The following is a 21306-nucleotide window of genomic DNA, read 5'->3' as shown; positions in this document are numbered from 1 at the left end:
AGGCAGTCAACCTAAAAATTCTACAATACTTGCTATCCACGATCCGCGTGGATGCACCCTCCCCTACTACTTCGGACTGACTGGGAGAGGGTGATTCCCTCTAGCATTCCAATCCACATTGAGAGGAGGCCGCTTTGTTCTCTTGGACTTGGTTAATTCATTGCTTCATAGACATTTATGATTTTGTACGTTGTATCATTATCTACATCCTTTGAAAGATCATGATTGTAAAAGGACACTTGGGCAACTAAACAATTCCCCTACGAGGGCAATATCCAAGTGGCACTATTGTATAGCATTTTGCATAAGCATGATGACTTGCATTGCCTCTTACATAACTCTAGTGCATTGGCATTCTGTTCTTGTAAACATGCATCTTCGCACATTTATCCCTCTTCAGTCCTTTGGAATGGTCGACCCTAGATCCACCATATTCACAACTCATATGTCAGTCTCCTTGGGCAATCTCCCTTGCTTGCTTTGTTGGCTCTGCTTGTCTAGCATGCTTCCACCTATCTTTTTTGTTTCTCCTGCATACCCTCCATAGATTTTCTTCGTCACCGACACCAAGTGGTGATTGGGATAGCTTGTCTTTTTTATGAAGGACTTGGGTCTGCTGACCATCCCTTGATTCTCCCAAAAAGGGCATATATTACTCAGTAGGACGAAAACTGATTGGAAACTCTCACTAAATCCATTCAAAGCAATCAAGAACCCTCCAAAAAAAGTGAAACTATCATGTGATCTCCAATACGTCATCATAGCTAGAAACACCTTGAAATTCTCCTAATTTGTATCCAAGTAAATATATGTGTCATTTGTAGACTCTAGACCTTAAAGCCCCTCAAACTCTAGGATGGTCAACCTAATCCCATAGATACATATACATTTGTTTCTTATACATGTGTAGAAGCCCCTCTCAATGTCTTTGTAGCTCCATGAGGAAAAGATCACAGCATCTAGATTCTCTAAGCAAGTAGGTATCAGTCAGTTAAGTGGGCCAAAACCCTCCCTAAACAAGCAATGGTATCTCCCCCTAATTTAATAGTCCACAAAACATTTGCAAATCTGGCACTCCAGAAATGGTTCTCTAGAGCTCTCTCTCAATGGCAAGACTCTACGTGAAGAAAGCATAATCTAGATACGGCAATCAATCGAGCTCATGCCAGTCACGTTGCATGCGCCCCTCCCTCCATCACGTCTGATCACGCCCGCCAAATCTTTCACGCTGATGAAGTTGCCCCCCGATCTTGATGGCTCGCGATAGCCTGCGCCACGCTGATCCCCCTTTCCCCTCCGCCCTGATAGTTCGCCGCCCGCTCCCCCCCCCCCCCACCAACGGCTTCGGCCACCTTCTTCGCTTACTCCACCCTCCCCGCCATTCCTTTCCCCCCCCCCCCCCCCTTGCTAGTCCCCCCGACCCCCACCCGCCCTGTTGTCTCCGTCTCCCCGCCCACCCTGCTGCCCCCCACCCGCCTTGCTGTCCCCTCACCATACCCACCCCCCGCCCGCCCTCCTATCCCCCCGCCATATCCGCCCCCCGCCCGCCCTACTGTTTCCCCCCCCCCCCCCCCCCCCCCAAACTGCCAAAAACAGCAGCCCTCCCCCACTAGCCATTGTTCCCCCCACCCTCCAAGTTGCTCCCTCCCCTGCAGCAACTTTCCCCCTCAAGTAGCACTGCAACGTGATTGGTAGTTTCCTCAGAAGGGTCATGCAATGGAAACCTCTGGTCAGACGCAGGCACACTCAGCGAGTGCCCCCCCGTGTCAAACACCTTGCATGTCGTCCTCTCTGAGGAACAGCTCTTAGCTGTTCGAGCTAAGGAGCTAGAGCTAAAGGAAACAACGATTTATGGTCAGGTAGTAGGACATTCCCCAGCCAGGGCCCAGCTTCGGGAATGGCTTCACTCCACGCTGCGCATCGGCACAGCGCAGATCATGGAGGCGATCCTAATGGGCGAAGGGATTTTCATGGTGAGGCTCAGCTCGGCAGACGCAGCTCGCGAGTTGCTTGCCAATTCACCATATGCGTCCACGAAGGGAGTCATATACATGGTCCCTTGGTACAGTGGCTTTACTGTGGAGGCATTTGCACTCCACAACAGGTTTCTTCGGCAACCGATCACCCTTCTTTTCCACGGCCTGGCAATAGAGTATCGCCAGTTGGTAGAAGACTTTGGACGGCTCTTTGGCACTATCCTTCCCGTATCCTTCGCGGATGCAGTGACAACTGCAGGAGTCCCAAAGGTACGGGTGGTAGTGAAAGAGGTAAAGAATATCCCACAGTTCCTAGAGAATGAGACGAGCGGGCACTCCTTCAGGCAGCAAGTCATTGTGATGGGGCAGCCTGGGCAGTGCCTGCGCTGCCACAACTTTGGGCATCAGGCAGCAGGTTGCACGCGTTTCGGAGCCAACGTGGCTCCACCAATAGGCCCGCATGTGGACACTGACGGCTTCACACGGGTCCAAAGACGACCGAGAGGGAGATGGTAGGGGGACGCGCAACCAGTGTCTCAAACCCAGCCTCAGCAGTAGGGAGCACATGGGCGAGCGACGCCCCCTCGACAAAGCACTCCATAGGCCCCCCCCTACCCATCCCACCCGATAGGACTGCAACCCCCCACATCCACCACCCGCGCCACAGACTACCTCTCCTAAGTCCCCACAACCCCCACACCCACCTCCCCCCACATCCCATTCCCCCCCCCCCCCAACCCTCGCCCACAGCCCCCCATTTCCAGGGCCACCAGGGCCCCCCCCCCCCCTACACATGCCATGTACCTCCATCCATCCCACCATCCCTCGATCATCCTTCCTCCCATCACCCCCTGTACCGAGCACCCCCCTTGAGCCGCACCTGGTTCAAGCGATCCCCCCCAGACCACACTCCCTCCTCCCACAGGAGGTGATGAGCCACACGCGCCTACATCCACCTTGCACCAGCAGTCCTCCCCCTCCCATACAGCCACCAGCTCATCCACCCCTGCCGCCCGTCGCACTTTCCCGAGACAGGCACACCTGTTGCCACAGGAGTTCTTCCATAGTGGCCCATGGTCCTACTTAAGAGTTGCAGAGCGCAAAGAGTTCCCGCTGCCTCTAGAGGTGGGAATCTTCATGGTTTGTAAATCAAGAAGGGGCAAGGTCCATCTACTAGCACCACCGGATGGGCCAAACTACGCCTTTTTTCTTCAGTCCTCTCACTCAGGGGAGTGGACGACAACACAGATAGAGGAAGAGTTGAAGAGTCAGGTGGTGGACCACACCTCCCAGTGGATGGGAGAAGAAGGACTAGCATTGTTTGCATAGCAGTGACCTGGTTGCATGATGAATATTAATTGCTGGGCTGGTGCCGAGTCCCTCACCTGAGCATTATCTTTTGAGCCCCTCCACAGTGGAGAACTCCGAGGGATGTGATCGAGTGGCCCCTAGCACACACAGCCTGTTTCTACCAGTGCACAGAGGGCCACCATGGGGGATTGGAGTTCGCCGTCCAGACTGGCGGCAAAGTGTACCTGCAAGCCTCTTAGCTTCTCCTCTTCATCAGCAGCCTCCAAACCGAACAAATGCCCCTGTTCGGTTAGTCACACGTTTCCCCATGAGCTTACACCTTCCATCCTGGAATGTGAATAGCCTCCACTACGATGGGGCACGTGGTTCCAGGAAATTGATTGTTCGGCAGAAGCTGCAGCCTGCCGTTGCCGGACGGATGGACATCTTACTTCTACAAGAGCACAAGCTCAGCCCCACCCAAGCCCAGCGGATAGGGAAGATACTCCCAAGCAGCTCGCACACTTACTAGGAGCACGCCATAGGTGCCCACGGCAGGAGTGGAGGCGTATGCACCTCTATTGGTTCAAGTCTTACCGCTTGTGTACGATACCACGGGACGATAGTGGCAGGGAGGGTGCTATGGATCAGATTGGATATTGGAAACTCGTGCATTGGAGTCCTTAATATCTATGCCCCTACGGAGGTTAGGGCACGCAGCAGGTTCTGAGTGGAGATTGCGGAAGGACTCCCAGAGGTGGACTCCTGGATTGTTGGAGGAGACTTCAACAACCTGGAGGCTTTGGAGGACCAGCAAGGCACAGGGAGAAACTACCAGGGCATGGCCGGAGAGGACCAGGAGGCATGAGAGGTCTTTCTACTCGCACTAGGAGCACGCGATGCCTGGAGAGACCCTGCCTTCCACAGGAGGGCGAGGTCGCTGGACTTCTCTTGGGGATACACGCGGCTAAGTGGAGTCCTGCTGGAGCGGTTGGACAGATTTTATGTGGGAGAGTGGGGAGGCTCTCGTGGAGGCGAGATTGGGCAGTTGGTGGGCACCACATTGTCCGATCATTGCCCGGTTCTCCTGACACTAGATCCCCTACCATCTGCCCTAGATACACGATCTTGTCAGATCCTTGACTCGATCTATAGGAGGGAGGAGGTGACGAGACAGATTGAGCTAATTTGTACCAGAGAGTGGGGCAAGAGGGACCAAATCGCAGAGAAGGTTGCAGAGGTCCTAGCTGAGTCCAGCAGATTATGCCAAGAGGCAACCATACAGGCCAGGCACCAGAGCTGGGAGTAGGAGAGAGCACACCGGCGAGACCTTGCAACCACGCAGACATTATTACAGGAGGCACCAAGGGATCCCACTCTCCATGCACAGAGGAGGTGCGTGCGGGAGCAGCCATTGCTGGCCTAGAGGACAAGCGCTTAGAGTTCTCTTTCCGCACCTCAGTAGCTTTCTAGGCGCGGAAAGGGGACACGATGTGCAGGGAGTTTTTCTAGGTGCACCAGCCTCGCACCTCAGGAGAGCAGATATGCAGCCTCCGAGATCAGTATGGGAAGACCCGTTCTAGCCCAGACAAGGTGATGGAGATTGCCACTGACTACTACAATCGCCTCTTCCAGGAGGAGACAGCCTCAGCTAGAGGACAACGATGTAGACAGCAAGTCTGGGATAAAATCCCATCCCTCGTCACAGAGGAGATGTGACGCTCCCTCCTAGCCCCCGTCACAGAGAAGGAACAAGAGGAGGCTTTCCATACACAAGACGGGCAGAAATTCTCAGGAGAGGATAGTCTCTCTAAGGTTTTCTTCACCACCATAGTTGCACGAAATGCCGTTTCTGTCCCTCACAGACGGCGTACCATTTCTTGCCGTTTCTACTACGTAGAAACGCAGTTTCTGAAAAACCCCCCCCCCCCTTTTTTTTACTTTTCAACGCATTCTTTGCAGGCTTTTTTAGGCGATTTTGCCCTACGTTTTTGAGCCCCCACGTGAAAAAACGAGAGCCCCAATTTGAAAATTGCTGCAGCCTGTGCATGCTTGTTTCTCGAATGCTGTCGGCAGCCATGGGCTCTGCACACACCTGCTCTCTCTCTCTCTCTCTCTCTCTCTCTCTCTCTCTCTCTCTCTCTCTCTCTCTAGACTCACACACACACACACACACACACTGCACACGCACAATCGTGGGCACTGGAGTTTGGGCCTTGGCACTTGCAAGTTGCTCTCTCTCTCTCTCTCTCTCTCTCTCTCTCTCTCTCTCTCTCTCTCTCTCTCTCTAGACTCACACACACACACTGCACACGCACAATCATGGGCACTGGAGTTTGGGCCTTGGCACTTGCAAGTTGCTCTCTCTCTCTCTCTCTCTCTCTCTCTCTCTCTCTCTCTCTCTCTCTCTCTCTCTCTCTCGCGCGCAATGCAGCAAACTCAGGATTCAGGTGGGATTCGGGAATAATCAACATGCTAAAGGATCAAGCATGGAGTCATGTCACAGTGCTTCAAGCTTACGGAGGTGGTGGTGGCTCCAAGCGGTGGCAATGCAATTATTGCGGCATTCAAAGAGGAGGGGCAGCCACAAGGATCAAAGGTCATCTTGCCCATGTGCCCAATAAAGACATTGGTCCATGTGAACATGTGCCTGTTTAAGGCTTCCATGGAGCATTGGAGGCTCAACCACTTGGCTCTTACAAGTGCATCTAGTACAGAGAAGGAAACCATGGAGATGATGAAATTTCAGCAATAGGAGGTCCTATAAAGAGGAGTAGAGGAGCTTCAGAGACTGACCCAATGAGTGGTGCACATACAGGGGGTTCTACTGGTGGAGCACGCGGGACACCTCAGGCAACAAAAGGTTCATTACAGGGTGCTAGTATCAAAGCCGGTATTCAAAAGCAAGCCCTTCCAGAGGCCACTAGAGAGCTCACTCAATTATTCATTCAGTGTGCCATTCCTTTCCATGTCTTGCGCACGTCGAGATGGAAATCAGCCATGAGGGCTGTCAGCCGCATTGGATGTGAGTGGGAAGGGCCATCGTATGAGGGTATTCGGACAAAAGAGCTTAAAAATGAGAAACCCCGCATAGAGGTTCAGTTGCAGCCATTAAAGGCCACTTGGGTGAAGTATGGTTGCACGATCTTGTGTGATGGGTGGCCTGATGTACGTAGACGAAGTGTCTATAACATTCTAGTCTCCTCTTGCAAGGGGACAATGTTCTTGAGGGCCATTGATGCTTTGGTGGCTGGCACAGTGATCACTGGCTCATATATTTGGCAGCATATACGCGAGGCAATCATGGAGATAGGGGCAGATAATGTGGTTCAAGTAGTCACAGACAATGGGTCCCATTGTGTTTCCATGGGTTGCATGCTTGAGGTTGAGTTTCCGAAGATAAGGTGGACCCCATGTGCTTCTCATTCTTTGGACTTGCTTATGGAGGACTTGGAGAAGTTAGATTGGATTGACAGGAATTTTTCAACAACCAAGTCCATGGTGCATTTTGTCACAAAGCGGCCTAAGGTGCAAAGTATCTACCATTCACAGAGTGAGTTAAAGCTACTCAAGCCCTCAAGCACAAGGTTTGCATATATGTTTATTGTTGTGGAGAGGCTTGTGCGAGTGTGCAAGGACTTGATACGCACAGCGGTGTCCTAAGAGTGGTGTGCTTGGAGGATAGCCAAGATGCAAAACACATATCTTTCTCACGGATGGTAATGGATCAAGGATGGTGGGAGGAGGTTGAAGCCTTAGTGAAATCAATCCAACCCATCTATTTTGTATTGCGCATTACTGATATGGAGGGGAGCACCATGGGGCTACACTATGAGTACATGGATAAGATTGGAGAGGCCTTGGACAACAATACCTGCCTTCCTCATAGAAAGTAAGTGATTTTTATGGTTTATGCAAACATGTATTATCATTTATGGTTTGCAAATTTATGTTTATCCATCGTAGCTTCGATTGCCCATCTTGAATCCAGGATCAAGGAGCTTCGATGTGTATGGAAGACACGATGGAATTGGTTTCATAGACCAATCCATGCAGTTGCACATGTATTGCATCCCCTATGGCGTAGTGAGGATCAGTCTGCTGATGATGAGCTAGAGAACGGTATTCAGGAGTACTTTGAGAAGTGGGCAGACGGAGATTTGCATATGGTCACGAGGGTTGAGGATGAGCTTCTCCTATTTTGTAACCATAGCCTCTCCTTTGGTCGCTCGACAGCCCAGCTTCGAGAGACAGTTGCAGCCTGTGTCTTGGTGGGAGAAATATGGGGCATCTACACCTACCCTAGTAATTTCTAGGCTGAGGCTCTAGCTTTAAAGTACTTAGTATTCATCCATCGCGCATTAGGAGCACACCTCTACCTCTCCTGAACCTCGCCAGGTGAATGTCGACAAGGTAGACATAGAGAAGGTGAAAGACATACAAAATATTCCTAGTGAGGAGTTGGACATCTACACCATGTTCTATGAGGAGATGTCAGCTCCTGCCCATCACACACGAGCTTCACGGAGGGCCACTTCGTGATGGGATGGCGCTAGCACTTCAGCAGTTGCAGCCTCACTCTCTTCTACGAGCTCTCATTCTGAGTTAGATTCTACTTCTTCTAGTGCATCTGCTAGTGATGCAAAGGGCAAGGATCAAGATGATGAGTAGTCACTCCAGAGTCTAGATTCCAGACACGTTTCAGACATTTCAGCTATTTATGATTGTATCGAGGCTTGAGCCTTAACTCTTTACCTTTTTGGTATTTTTCTTTCATGATCCACTATCCATGCATGATCGCACATGTTCACAGTATCTTGTACTCTTCTTTTTGAAATGATAGAGACACACATGGATGGTGGCAAGTGCATGCGTACTGTGCAATCTCTCTTGAACTTTAAATTGATTAGTGTTCTCTAATAATTGATTGTTGTGGACTATAGTTAAGAGTCTATGAACTTATGAAGACTCTAGAGGGCCGAGTGGCCCGTGGGAGAAATCAAATGATATTCATCTTTGCTTTGGATTTGGAAGGTCAATTGTATACAATGGTTAATGAAACTGTTTAGTTTGTTATATTTTACATGTTTTTCCCATTAAATTGTTTTCGTCGTTTCTTCTGGGGACCGAAACTCCGTTTCTGTCGTTTCCCACCCGTTTCCATTTCGCCGTTTCGGAAACTCTTGGCAACTATGTTCACTACCTTCTAGGAAGTGGTGAAGGACCCCCTACTGATGGCCTTTCAAGATATTTTCACTTCAGGATAGATACCAGGGAGTCTTTCGGTAGGCCTTATCAGTCTTCACCCCAAAGGGGGAGACCGGTTGGAGCTTTCCCAGTGGACACCGATCACCTTATTGTTAGTGGCCTATAAGGCGTTGGCAAAGATGATTGGTAGGCGACTACGCCCCGTGCTCCCAGACATCATCCATGACACACAGACAGGCTTTGTCTAGGATAGGAGCATCCTGGACAATGTATTCACCTTCTTTGAGGCGACAAAGTGGGCCCAGCACAGTAGGCAGAGACAAGCCGTACTACTCTTGGATTTTGAGAAAGCCTATGACAGGGTGGACTGGAATTTTCTAGAGGGCACAATGGTGAGGTTGGGTTTCCCTCAGGCTTGGATTTTGCGGGGTCTCCACACTTTACAGATTGGCCACCAGCAGGGTTCTCATAGGAGGGAGACGAGGGGAGGAGTTTTGGCTAGAGAGATCGGTCCGTCAGGGCTGCCCCCTGACCCCGTACCTGTTCCTTCTCTTTGCAAAGGTGATGTCTCACTTCCTCAAGTCACATATGAGCAGATTATGTGGCCTCCGACTTCCAGTAAGAGAGGAGACCGAGTTGTTAGACTCAGAGTATTCAAATGATACAGTGCTCTACATAGAGGACGACGAGTTGATGCTGGAGAGAGTGAGGCTGGCTCTTGAGGCATTTTGTTCTACAGCGGGAGCAAAAATCAACTGGCGAAAGTCGGTTGATTTCCTCACAGACCCGGACTCTAGCACGGAGTGGGGCGTCCACCAAGGATTTAGATGGGTGAGCAAAGGACAGACCGTCCGGTACCTAGGGTTCCAGGTGGGACTCAACATCAGTCCCGCCCAACAGTTTCTTCTAGTCCTCGATTCTATTTAGAGGAAGCTAACCTACTAGAGCACAGCTCGCCTCTCACTAGCCGGTCGAGCCCTGGTGGTTAACCACGTCCTCCTAGCAACGGCCTGGTACATCACCTCATGTTGGTGCTTCTCCTCCTCCTGCGTAATGCAGCTTCGCCGCCTAGTGCGGAATTTCCTTTGGTCCGGGTCAGACGACTCCAGAGATTCCAGGGCCAAGGTGGCGTGGGCGACCATCATATGACATCGGTCAGAGGGAGGGCTTGGGATCATAGACCCAAAGTATTAGAGTATGGCCCTCCTGGGCAAGCTAGTTGTCCGCGGCCTCACACCGGAGGGCAGACCTGGAAGGTCCTATTGCAGGAGGGTCTTCAGGACTGTAGATGAATGCTTGGCGGTGAGTGGAGGCCGTCCCTAAGATGGATCTTCACGTCAACCTAGATCACCCCCCCCCCCCACATCACACTTCCTACACAGCTTGCTCCGCGTGTGGCAAGGCCTCCGTAAGGCCGTAATCCAGAGCCCCCCAGATTGCCACGAGGAGATAGACCGTCAGCTGGTGATTTGGAATCCCCAGGTCAGGGACTGGGAAGGGGCACAGATTGGCGAGCGCCACCACATCCAGTGGGCTGGTTGGGAGGCTGGCCCGGCTCATACCATCAGGACATGGCGGGAGGTGTACAAGATGGCGGACGAGGAGGTGCTACAGCAAGTATCAGGCTGCCAGAGAGGAGTGGAGCTGAGGAGAAGGGAGATAGACGCAGCAATACCTCATTAGTGGCTTGCTCCCCCGATACGAGAGCCGACAGAGCCCCAGGAGGTATGGGCCGCTAGGTTTTCACCAGCAGGCATCCCCCTACAGGTGGCAGGAAGAGTGGGTGGCGTTCCACCTCGGACCTTTTTCACAGTGCAAGAAGGGGGCATCTGGCTCTTGACAGAGGGCAGCAAGACGAGGGGATAGCTGTCCTTTCATGGAAGAGGATCCAGGTGATTGGCCTTTAGGGGAAGACATGGCGGCTGGACCCTTTGGTCTTTTGGTAGGAGCTCAAGGACTGGCGCCTATGGATCTAGAAAGAAAGGCCACTTGATGAGCTGGAGTGGGATATGGAAGAGTGGCTTTGGCCGGCCACTGTGGTCGCCAAGAAGCCACCGAGGTTCCTGGAGTACACCGCCAAGATTGGCAGACACGTATTGATGCAGGAGAATATGGATTGGGCACCGTCACGTAGCAAGCACTGGGCGAAGCACAGCATCACGGAGCCGTTCCGACGGACCTTCCGGTGCCGCCTATGGAACAGCTGAAGGCCGAGGAGGGTCTCGTATTTTTTATGGCTAGTGGCACATGGAGGCTTGGCTGTGGGAAGCTGGCTTGCCCAAATGCAGAAGGAGGGAGTTTGTAAGCGCTGCACACAGCAGTCTATGGAAACCCCAAAGCATTGCCTTTGGTCGTGTGAGGCGGCACAGCTCGTGTGGAGAGGAGTATGCCGCATCCTTCGCCGCATAGCACCTAGCCTTGGATGTATCTCTTGGGGAGCTTTCTGCTGGCAAGCGGTCAGCCAGGGCCATCACCTTCTGTATGAGGCCGGGATGCAGGATATGATATTCATTATCGAGGCAGGGTCGTGCACAGTGGTGGGTTTAGAGACTCTACCTATCCGCTAGGTACTGCAGTCCACAGCAGACCGCTCTGAGGTATGGGAAATCATAGGGAGTCTTACTGGTTGGCATATCTGGAAGGCGCAGTGTCAGGTGGCTTTCGGCGGGGAGAGACGTTCAATACAGGCGACCTTAGCAAAGCACTAGACCTCCATCATCCACTCCCTTCAAGGCCGATGGGATCAAGTGCAGGGGGAGTCCAGGGCTCGTCAGGAGCTCTGATGTCATTTCATGCGCACTTGGGGTGGCCATGACCTGTTCTTCGTGATGCAGGCAAGCAGCCCTAGATGGCGATACACCCCCCCTCCATGGCTTCTTGCCCCCATCCCCCCTAGACCGCCTTGAGAGGCTTGTATATATGATATATCTGTGACATTCATCAGCTCCAGCTTGTCTGTTGAGCATGAGTACTCCATTGTAATCAGTTTTTTTTTAGTAATATAATCAGTCATATTTTACAGGGAAAAAAAAAAGACTACACATAAATTGTCCTCCCTAGCCACAAATATTGATCAACTAGAGTATTAAGGGTGCATCGTTGGTATTGTTGGCCCTTGACTAGTCACTTGTACTTTGAGGGAGGGTGTTGAAAGTGGTTGTTTCACAAGTTGGAAGGCACTCAAGGCCTAATTTAGGCAACTTCTTTATTGCTTATTTGGATATTGTCTTGCCTAGTTCTCATAGGTCATCCCACCATTGGAATGCCCACATGCATATATTTGTACTTGCAAATTCTTGGTATAGAGGAGGGAACCTGTGGAGTATGGAGCTAGTGCACTCCACCACTGCATTCTAATTCTCACAGTGAATTACTATTACAGTGTCCTTTCATTTTCTGTTTACAGCTCATGTGCATTTTCTTTCATTATCTGCTGTATATTACACATGTAACAAAAGACAAGGCATACAAAAGTTGTCCTAAGAACTCCTCAAAACTGGAAATGTCTGTGACATCAGCAGGCTTTGGCAATACTTCCAGATCCTCAATCTTCAAAGCAAGAAAATAACACAGCTACACATCCTCTTTGAGGGTCTCAATCAGTATGAACTCTTTAAATGTCGTTTCTTATGGAAATCAAACTTTCGGAACAAATGTCCTCAAGCTTTTTTTTTTCTGACAAAACGTATTTGTAGAGCAATTAAGATTAAATCATCAAGCTTCACAATCACAAGTACTAAGCTATAGCACATAGACCTCAAGTTAAAAGTTTTGACAAATTCAAAACTTGTTTTCAAAAATGATACACGCACAAGACAGCTTTTCACAAGCTTCATAAATCTTACAAATCTAAATCATCCATGAATTTGAATAAACTTTGTTAATGTCCTTGTGGATAACGAATTCCCAATACTTTGCGAGACTCTTACAAAAAAGCTTCCTTACAAATTAAATAGACGAGCCTAACTTGAAATAAGGTGTGTTTTCAGTGAAGCACATACCAATGGGCATGAATAATTGAGTTGTAAGTGATTGTATTTAAAGACAACCCATTCTTCTTGGCCTCCTGAAACCATAGTGCTGCACCTCTTCCCACAAGACAGAAGACATAAAGCTCAATCAGGAAATATGTTCTTTACAGCTTATGAATTAGGAAATATGTTGTTTACAGCTTATGCACTTTATGGCAGCTTATGGATGTAGTGGCACAAAAGACCTGAAAAATGACAAAAATACACCAACAGGAAAGCTATGTACACACACAAACCATGTAGATATCGCGTAATCTCATTCACACTGCTAAACTATTGGTTACTTTCCACCTATTGAATTTTAGAACTAGAAATCATGTCCTTGTTAAAGACAAATGTAGAAACGAATTGTAATCAATTGAAAGCATCTCTCATACCTCCCAAGAGTACAGCAGAACCCTAATAGAAACACCAACAATTAGGTCAAAAAACATGGATGTTGGTTGTGCATGTGGTACTAGGTTTTGCTTCTATCAGTAGGAGTACAATATACACGATCACCAGTGTAAAGCACCAAGGAAAGGGATTTGAGATACTTAGAAACAAAATACAATCAATTGAAACCATCTCTCATACCTCCAAAGAGAACATCAAAACCCTAATTGAAACTCCAACAAATAAGTCGAAAAACATGGATTTTGGTTGTGTAAGTGGTATTGAGCTTTGCTTCTATAACTAAGAGCACAATATACATGATCACTAATTCATTATGGGACCATTACGGTTTGCCATAATCTTAACTTGTTTCCTCAGCATGGACTCTATTTACCTTTCTCTCACCAAGTCAAACATATATTCCTCACTATTATCCTATCTTCTCCCATACTTGTGCAACACTATTGACTCTTCTCCTATGTGAACATGCTCTATTTGCTTCATGGCGCTTCTATTGAGCTGAAAGTATGCATTATAAATGGATTAGCTGATTAAACAGCCCCAAAACAAACAAGATTATTACCAAAAGTGTCATTAAATGACTGCGTTCTTAAAGAGAGTTGTCCTATAAGCCAAACCCTAATTTGGGAGGATCCACTCATCTATAAATAGATAGGCTGCCCACCACTCAATCTGATCCCTTGTTTTCAAGTTACCCCAGCTCTTCCCAACTCAACCACTAGACCCATCTCCCTCAGTAACTTATACTCTTCTCCTCTTTATCCCATGCATCACCCAGTGCCACTAAATTCATTGTGAATGCAAAGCACAACAAACACTTCAAAAGAAAGAGACCACTACTTCTACTAGTACTATCCACTAGAGAACTATGCTCTTCAAGATCTACCTGGACTAACTCAAACTATCACCCTTTGGCTTGGTGACTACTACAAGCTGCATTTTTCCCTAGCTTGTTAATGCCATCTTCATCTATAGTGGGTTGCTTTGCATTTTCAACACTTTTCTTCATCAGCCTATGCTCAGGTTGGTGGTTAGAGAACTCAAGTTCACCTTTCAATTGAGGAAAGACTACCCACTTAGGACATGGCTTCACAATCAAGACCACTAGCAAATTCCTACAATCCACTAGAAGATACCTTTATAAGGTGCAACTCAATTGAGGAAAGACTACCTACTTAGGACACGGCTTCAAACTCTTCACAATCAAGACCACTAGAAAATTCCTACAATCCACTAGTAGATACCTTTATAAGGTACAACTCAATTAGAGCACTTCACAGACAAGACTAATCGCCTCTGAGTTGAGGAAAGACTATCCACTTAGGACGCGGCTACAAGTTCAAATTCTTCACAATCAAGCCCACTAGCAGATTCCTACAATCCATTTTTGCGTGAGTCAAATTTGGTGTTCTTAATGGGGGAAATTGTTCACTTATCCAAGCGCCCTTTTACAAAGATGATGATGATCATGCAATGCAAAGGTAGGTACAATGGGGAAGGGAGGCCGATATTCAAGAGAAATGTCAAAACTTGTAGTTACCAAGTGAAGGGTAGGGACCCCCTCTCAAGCATGGATGTCAAGGCCAAAGGAGAAAGAGAAACGTGATGTCGGTCTTCATGTGGTGTTGAGAATCATGATGAAAAATATAGTCTAATAATGAAGGTAGAACTAACACCCCTTAGTCAAAATGGCCAAAGGAGAATGAGCCATTTCATACACAAAACATGCCCATATCCAATATCCGTAGATGGCGCCTGTGCTGACAAAGCGGCGTAGGCAAGCTCGAATCTCAACCTCCGGAGACGGCTTCGTGTTAGTTGAGAAGCACCTAGATAGTGCATACTAGATGCTTCATATTGAGATGCTTTGGATGTTGTGTTAAATGAAAGAGAGAGTTGAGTGAGTCTTAGAATGTAGTGGAAGTAATTGAGAAAGATAAGTATGTAGCGCAAGGCTTGCAAAAGTAAAATTAGACCTAAACCTGAAGAAAATGTAGTCTTACTAGCTTAAGGTTCCTAAGGATGATCTAGCACGCCTAAGAATCTAGCCTAGGGAAAGATGATGACCGAACCAATCAAAGATGCCATAAGGCATTGACTGAGGTGGAGATCCAAGATCTAGTGCACTAGTGGCTAGCACTAATGAATACTGATACTAGGGAGTGGAGAGACGGCCCTTCCTCCTTGGGAAAGACCCTCTCTCAACTGCCTTGAAGTGGGACTACCACTACCAAAAGGGGTTGAAGTTAGTTTGGGAATTGGTATTGGAGTCAACTTTGGTGTGGGTAGAATACCCTTAGCTGTGGATGGGGACTCAACATCAACGTCACAGTATGGTCCTTGCTTAGGATCCATTGGGGAAGGTGGTACCCGGTCTAAGTTGGTAGGTGATTCTTGTCCACTCGGCGAGTCCTTCAAAGAAGTAGGTGACTCAACAGCACAAGAATGTGCATTCTCATCATGCATCATTACTCTTTGCATCTCTTTGTGCACATCACCCCTAAGCAAATCCTGAGTTGTTTCTGTTGTTGGTTCCTTTACCATCATTGCAACTTTATACTTCATCATTGACGCCCACAAGTGGTTGGAATAGCTCGTCCCTTTTGTGATGCATTGGATCTGACCGTTCCTTTCTTTTCCCCCAATGGCCGCACAAGTACTCCCCCCCTCTCCCCCAACAAAAGAAAAAAGTTCGAAGTTGTTTCCATCGCCTTTGCTGGCCTTGGTAGGCCACTAGGTAGTGGACATGCACCCTTTGTCGGATACCTTGGCCTCTCTAGGGTGACCCTTTGGGCTCTCAAGATAAGAAAATAATCACCTCTATAGTCTTGGTAGGCCATTGGGCAAATGAACATGTGTCCTTTGTCCAATGCCCTAGCTACTTTGGGATGGGATACTTCGAGGTAATTACGCACTTGAGCTATGTTTGCAATCCCTTTCTGATTCTAGTTTTGGGCCTAAGAGGAGATGTTGAGCTAAAAGATGCCTTATAAACTAATTAGCTCATTAAAACAACCCCAAAATATGATTATTACCAAAAATTATCATTAGATGACCTCTTTCCTAGAGAGTGCTTGTGTCTTCTATGACAAGTCCTAATTTGGGAGAATCGACTCATCTATAAATAGATAGCTACCCACTACTCACTCTTATCCTTTGTTTTGCAAGCTACCCCAATTCTTCCTAGCCTCCATCCATCAAGCACCTCATTCACCCTGTTGCCGTGGTCATCTCCAGCTATCGCGCTTTGGCTTGGCGACTCCTACAGGCTGCATTTTGCCCTAGCTTGCTCACACCATCTTCATCTACAATAGGTCATTTTTGCATCTCATTCACCCTATTGCCGTGGTCATCTCCAGCTATCGCGCTTTGGCTTGGCGACTCCTACAGGCTGCGTTTTTCCCTAGCTTGCTCACACCATCTTCATCTACAATAGGTCATTTTTGCATTTACAGCACTTTTCTTCATCAACCCCTTCTCCAACTGGTGGTTAGAGCACTTATGATCCATCTCCATTGGATGACACAAATCAACCTCTCCCTCAACCCACTCCCATGATAGCCACTGCCTGTTGAATAGCTCACCCATTGAGCATCTTGTACACTCTTTTATTCATTTACAACATTTGTTCATTCACTTCTGAGTTCTCCTTCTGTGTTTCTGTTTTTTGCATTTTGCATTTTGCATTTTGCGTTTTTGCATTTGTGTTTGAGTTCTCTATGTTTCAATCATGGTCGACATACACTCAATGTTTTCTTTTGCAAACCCTAGCATATCACCACAGCTTTGTCCTATGTAGATATGCTCTGCTTCCTCCATGCCACTCCTTTCGATCTGCCTTTACCCTCCTATTCAGGCATGCTTTAGTTCCTTTATGACCCTTCCTCCCATCTGCACTTGCCCTCCTTGCTCCATGCTCTCTTCCTCTATAACCACATGCTCTACTTGCTTCCTAGCCCTCATAGAAAATAAGACCTTGGTACTACTAGAGAGTGACAATAGGAGACTAGGGATATAATCTAGGCATAAAAGCTAAGCTCATTAGAACCTTAGAAAAGGAAGGATGCATTGAACAAGACCTATATGGCCATGCAAAGTGGGAGGAAGTGAACAAGAATTCAAGTGAGAGTAGAAAGAGAGGGACCTCGCGTACTGATCTACAATGTGGATATGCAAACAAGGACCATGGCTAGACCTACATGAGCTACACAAGATGAAAGGACTCCTAGGGTTTGAATTACAAGAGGGTGGAGAGAGAGAGAGAGAGAGAGAGAGAGAGAGAGAGAGAGAGAATCTCTCTGGAAAAAGGATCTATGCAATTCTGCATCTCTTGGATCTCCTGGAATCACTCTGAAAAGAATGGGTGGAGGAGTTGTTTTAGGTGTGTTGGATACCAGCCCTCAGTCTCCACAGCCAGGTTTTTCCTTGAAGAACAGGGCATCGTTCATGGAAACACTTGAATTCAAGGTTTATGGTGGCAAATGCTGCGGCAGCCTGTTTGCCTCAAATCTTCTATGCTCCTGACTCATTTGGTCCATTCCCAGAGAACAGCACTTTCATGAATAATCAAATGTACAAGAGACCATCTTGCCAGCATGCGAAAGCCATATTCACCAATAGGAATAACAAAGATGCAGTCATGGTTCAACATACATGAATTAATGATGGATGACTCCCACTGCTTAAGTTCACTTTCCACGTGCACAAAGCATTGGCATGAAGAGCAGGGAAGTGGCACCAACTCACTGTGAGGATCCAGAAGCTGAAGACATTTGGTCGCACAAGCAACTCAATTTGCCATGCCCGACCATGAAGATTTTGTCCACAAATCAAATAAATTGCCATTGAAATTCTCCATAAATCAATTCAAGGGAATGAGTACAGCATCAGATTCTGGTAGCAACTGCAAAACTGACACACATGGTTCTAAATCCCGAAGTTCAAGATTCGTGGTTGTGGCCTCATTATGATTAGGATTGAAACCAAGAGTTTCTAATGCATAAGAAATATATTAGGCATCTTGAACTGCAGTCATCTAACTCACAAACTAGTCAAATAGCTGTTGTCCAATCTGGGAATGCACACCTGCCTGACATGTGGCATGTAAACCAGCTATTATTTATAAGCAAGAATTTAAACTCTCCTCTCAGCAGATGCAGTGTGAATCCCATACTGACCTGAAAGAGGAACAGTGTTACAAAAGAGTGTCACTAGTTGTTGCATATAGGCAACCATTCAAATGCAAGCATATGATGCTTCCGTACCCACATCTTACCAACTTTTGGTAAAAACTTGTTGACATGAATAGATTCTGTTCACCCTGGCCCAAGTGGCAAATAATGCTGAGATTGATAAGTGAAGCATATATCCTTGGACACAATTACAACCACAAATCCTGCTTCAAGTGTGCCTAGAAACAGCATGCTAAAGGCATAGATATTCTGCCCTAAACCACTACCAAAACTGCAGTATAAGCATCCGAACTTATTGGACCATCATCCAGTTAAGGCTAAAATTGCAAACAAATAGCAATCATTACCCTTGATTGAGTGGTAAACATTACAATGTTAAAGCACAAGCCATTGATATAGAATAGATCCCACGATAGAAGAATTCTAGTCTCACACTACAGACATTATAGTGGCAATCCCAGGGGAATATTGCATGACCATCAATGTTAGAATCAGTTAAAATTCTAATTCCAACTCCAAAGTCGTAGCATTTCCCATATCAAATACACAGACTCGAAAGGAACATTTCTTCTGGAAGGTGGAGATATGTGAACACAGCATTTAGATGGGAAGGACCCACCAGTCCCCCCTCCCTTCCCCTTTTCAGAATAAGAAAAGGCAAAGAAGAACTATTTTCTTCTCATGTCTCCCACTTACGATCAAACAAGTAAAAATGTAAACCCACCAATCAAAGATCAAGAAGACACTCAAGCTTTCCAATTTTGATGGCAATACTTTGATCCTTTTCTCAACAAGACATACTCAAGGGCAAAGCCTCACTGCACTACAAACACCTAAACCATGCTAACTCAGCATACATAACAAACAATCACCCATGTTAAGTAATGATGCCAATGAGATACTTCCATTCATAAGGATGTTATTGACACTTGCAAGATAATTGAACGTGTTTCCAGGAGTCTCAAAGTCCTTGATTGGTAAGCCCCTATTCAGGTGGAGAAATTGACAGGCAAAAGCAGCTAGAGATACTCAAAATACTTCTATGTTCTGAAGTAAACGATTCAATTTGAGTGAAAAACGTAATGTGTAACTGTAGACTAGACGCTTTTGTAGGGAGATTCCTAAACAATCGACTTTGTGCAAATTGAAACATATATATGGCATCTCCACTGACGGCACTCCAGATAATTGGACTCCATCAAAAGCTGCAATCTTACTCTGTATTGCCATCTCTGGCAAATCCGGAGATAAGTGTACAATAAGTTGCAATAGTTGGTTTGATGTGTTCCTCCATCATTTCATTGAAGCAAGCTACCGCACCCTTCATATCTCTTGCAACTGTATATGCATGTATTAAGCTGCACCAAACAAAACCAGATAATGGTATAGTGAGTAGTCAAACTACATTGCTGAAATAAATTGGCATGCTTAACAAGTAATGTGTGAGTTAAATAGCCAAACAGAGTCAAATATTAACAGATAAATGTTTTTCCAAAGGCTAAACCCATGTTTGAGCATAGTTTGCAACAATCAGATTGAGGCTCCTCTCTGTAAACACGTCTTTTGCTAACCAGCCTGTTTCTGGCAAAGCTAAAAACCTGTGATTTCCTAACATCCTCTTGCCCAAGCAAAATCTTTGCACTGAACTCAAATATTTAGTACATTAACAAGGCCACGAAATATGTGCATCTAGACTAAAACTTACATGAGTGTGTGTATAAAGTTCACAATGCCGGCAATTTTGTAGTGTGCAGAATTGCATGCAAGGTACTTCTAGAGCTTCAGACGTGTTGAAGATTAGCTGAATCATGGCCAAATCCAAGCTTCGAACACAAGAGTGGGACACGACTTTACACCCAATATGTATGAAAGGTGGATAGAAAGAAGAATAAGGCCATGAGATGAATCATTTGATGCATCTTTTGTTTTGGTTTAGAGGAACGGGCAAGAGTTATAGTCATAGCAAATAGCTACTTTAAGGCCCCGGTTCTATAGAGAAATACATGAACACAGAATACATATACAATCATATGACAAAGCACGGACTAATAAAAGACCCAATAGGTCTATGGTAGCTCAGAGACAATGAGCACAAAAGATGAATTTGTTGCATTTTTTGTTTTGGTTTGGAGGAACAGGCAAGAGTTATAGTCATAGCAGATAGCTACTTTAAGGCCCCCATTCTATAAAGAAATACATGAACACAAAATACAAACACAATCATACGTCAAAGCACAAATTGATAAAAGACCTCAATAGGTCTATGGTAGCTAAGAGACAATGAGCACAAAAGATGAATGAAAAATGAATAGATAGAATGCTCAATGCAATAAACACACTATGGAGAGTGAATACACCACCTCGAACTCTCATGTCTCTGAACGGCTGAGGCAAAGGGTATGAATTGGAGAGTGTATCATACTTTGTATAGATCTGGAAACACAGTAGGCAGCCTTTGGAAGTGATCAGCAGCTGCAAACGCAGATCTATAGAGCCGAGCTCAGGTTGAACATGCAGTGGCAACTCTGTACGGTGGGAAGCAAGCTACACATGATTTGGAACTTGAAAACAGCTGGCAGCCAGCTGCAAAACACAGCGGTCAGCTGCCCCTAGAAGTGAAGGTGATAGCTGTAGGCTGTAAATGCAGGCTTGGTAAGCTGGCAGCAGCAAACGCAAGTGTCTCATGACTCTTTAACTGTTGGTGATAGCTGAAAACAGTAGGGACAGATTGAAAAGCTGCCACCTGCAGGAAACACAAGGTCAAGAGGGATGAAGACACATCACCATGAGCTGATGCAAGATGGTCACCACTACAAACTGAGGTATCCACCAGGGAGAGCTGTAGACAGCAGTGGAGACACAGGGGGGCAGTTGAAGGAGAACCTGAAAAATACAAGATAGGCTGAGTGGACAAGTTGCCTCCTATTTATAGATGAGTCGATCTTCCCAAATTAGGGTTTGGCTTATCGGGCTCATGTTTAACTAAAAATGCATTGCATGCTCATTAACACATTAAACAGCCCCAAAACAAGTTTAATTAATCAATTTACCAAACTTCCATTAAAAAGAAATAGGTTCTTAGAGTGTTTGTGTCCCATCAGCCGAACCCTAATTTGCGATGAATAGATAGGTTGCCCATCACTCATCCTCAATCTTGTTTTTACGGCTTGCACATGCCTTCTCTCTACTGTCCACACCGTGTTCACATAGGAT

The 21306-nt window shown here is 46.8% G+C and overlaps 1 protein-coding gene and 1 pseudogene across 1 annotated transcript in view; one reads left to right on the top strand and one right to left on the bottom strand.

Moving 5' to 3' along the window:
- LOC148031708 (uncharacterized) overlaps positions 1-21306 on the bottom strand; it is a 192586-nt gene that overhangs the window by 36224 nt on the left and 135056 nt on the right. Inside the window, exons 3-4 of the mRNA XM_087685277.1 lie at positions 19311-19451; positions 12476-12562 (exon numbers count right to left, since the gene is read on the bottom strand). Of these exons, the coding sequence (XP_087541403.1) occupies positions 12476-12562; positions 19311-19451 (228 nt within the window). The remainder of the gene's footprint in view (positions 1-12475; positions 12563-19310; positions 19452-21306) is intronic.
- LOC148031709 (uncharacterized) lies at positions 6267-7595 on the top strand (annotated as a pseudogene).

Source organism: Lygodium microphyllum, chromosome 9 (genome assembly GCF_053477565.2).
Source record: "Lygodium microphyllum isolate KBCC chromosome 9, Lygodium_microphyllum_v1.1.10, whole genome shotgun sequence".
Lineage (NCBI taxonomy): Eukaryota > Viridiplantae > Streptophyta > Polypodiopsida > Schizaeales > Lygodiaceae > Lygodium > Lygodium microphyllum.
Note: the sequence above shows the minus strand (reverse complement) of the source record. Positions and strands in the feature narration are given on the sequence as shown.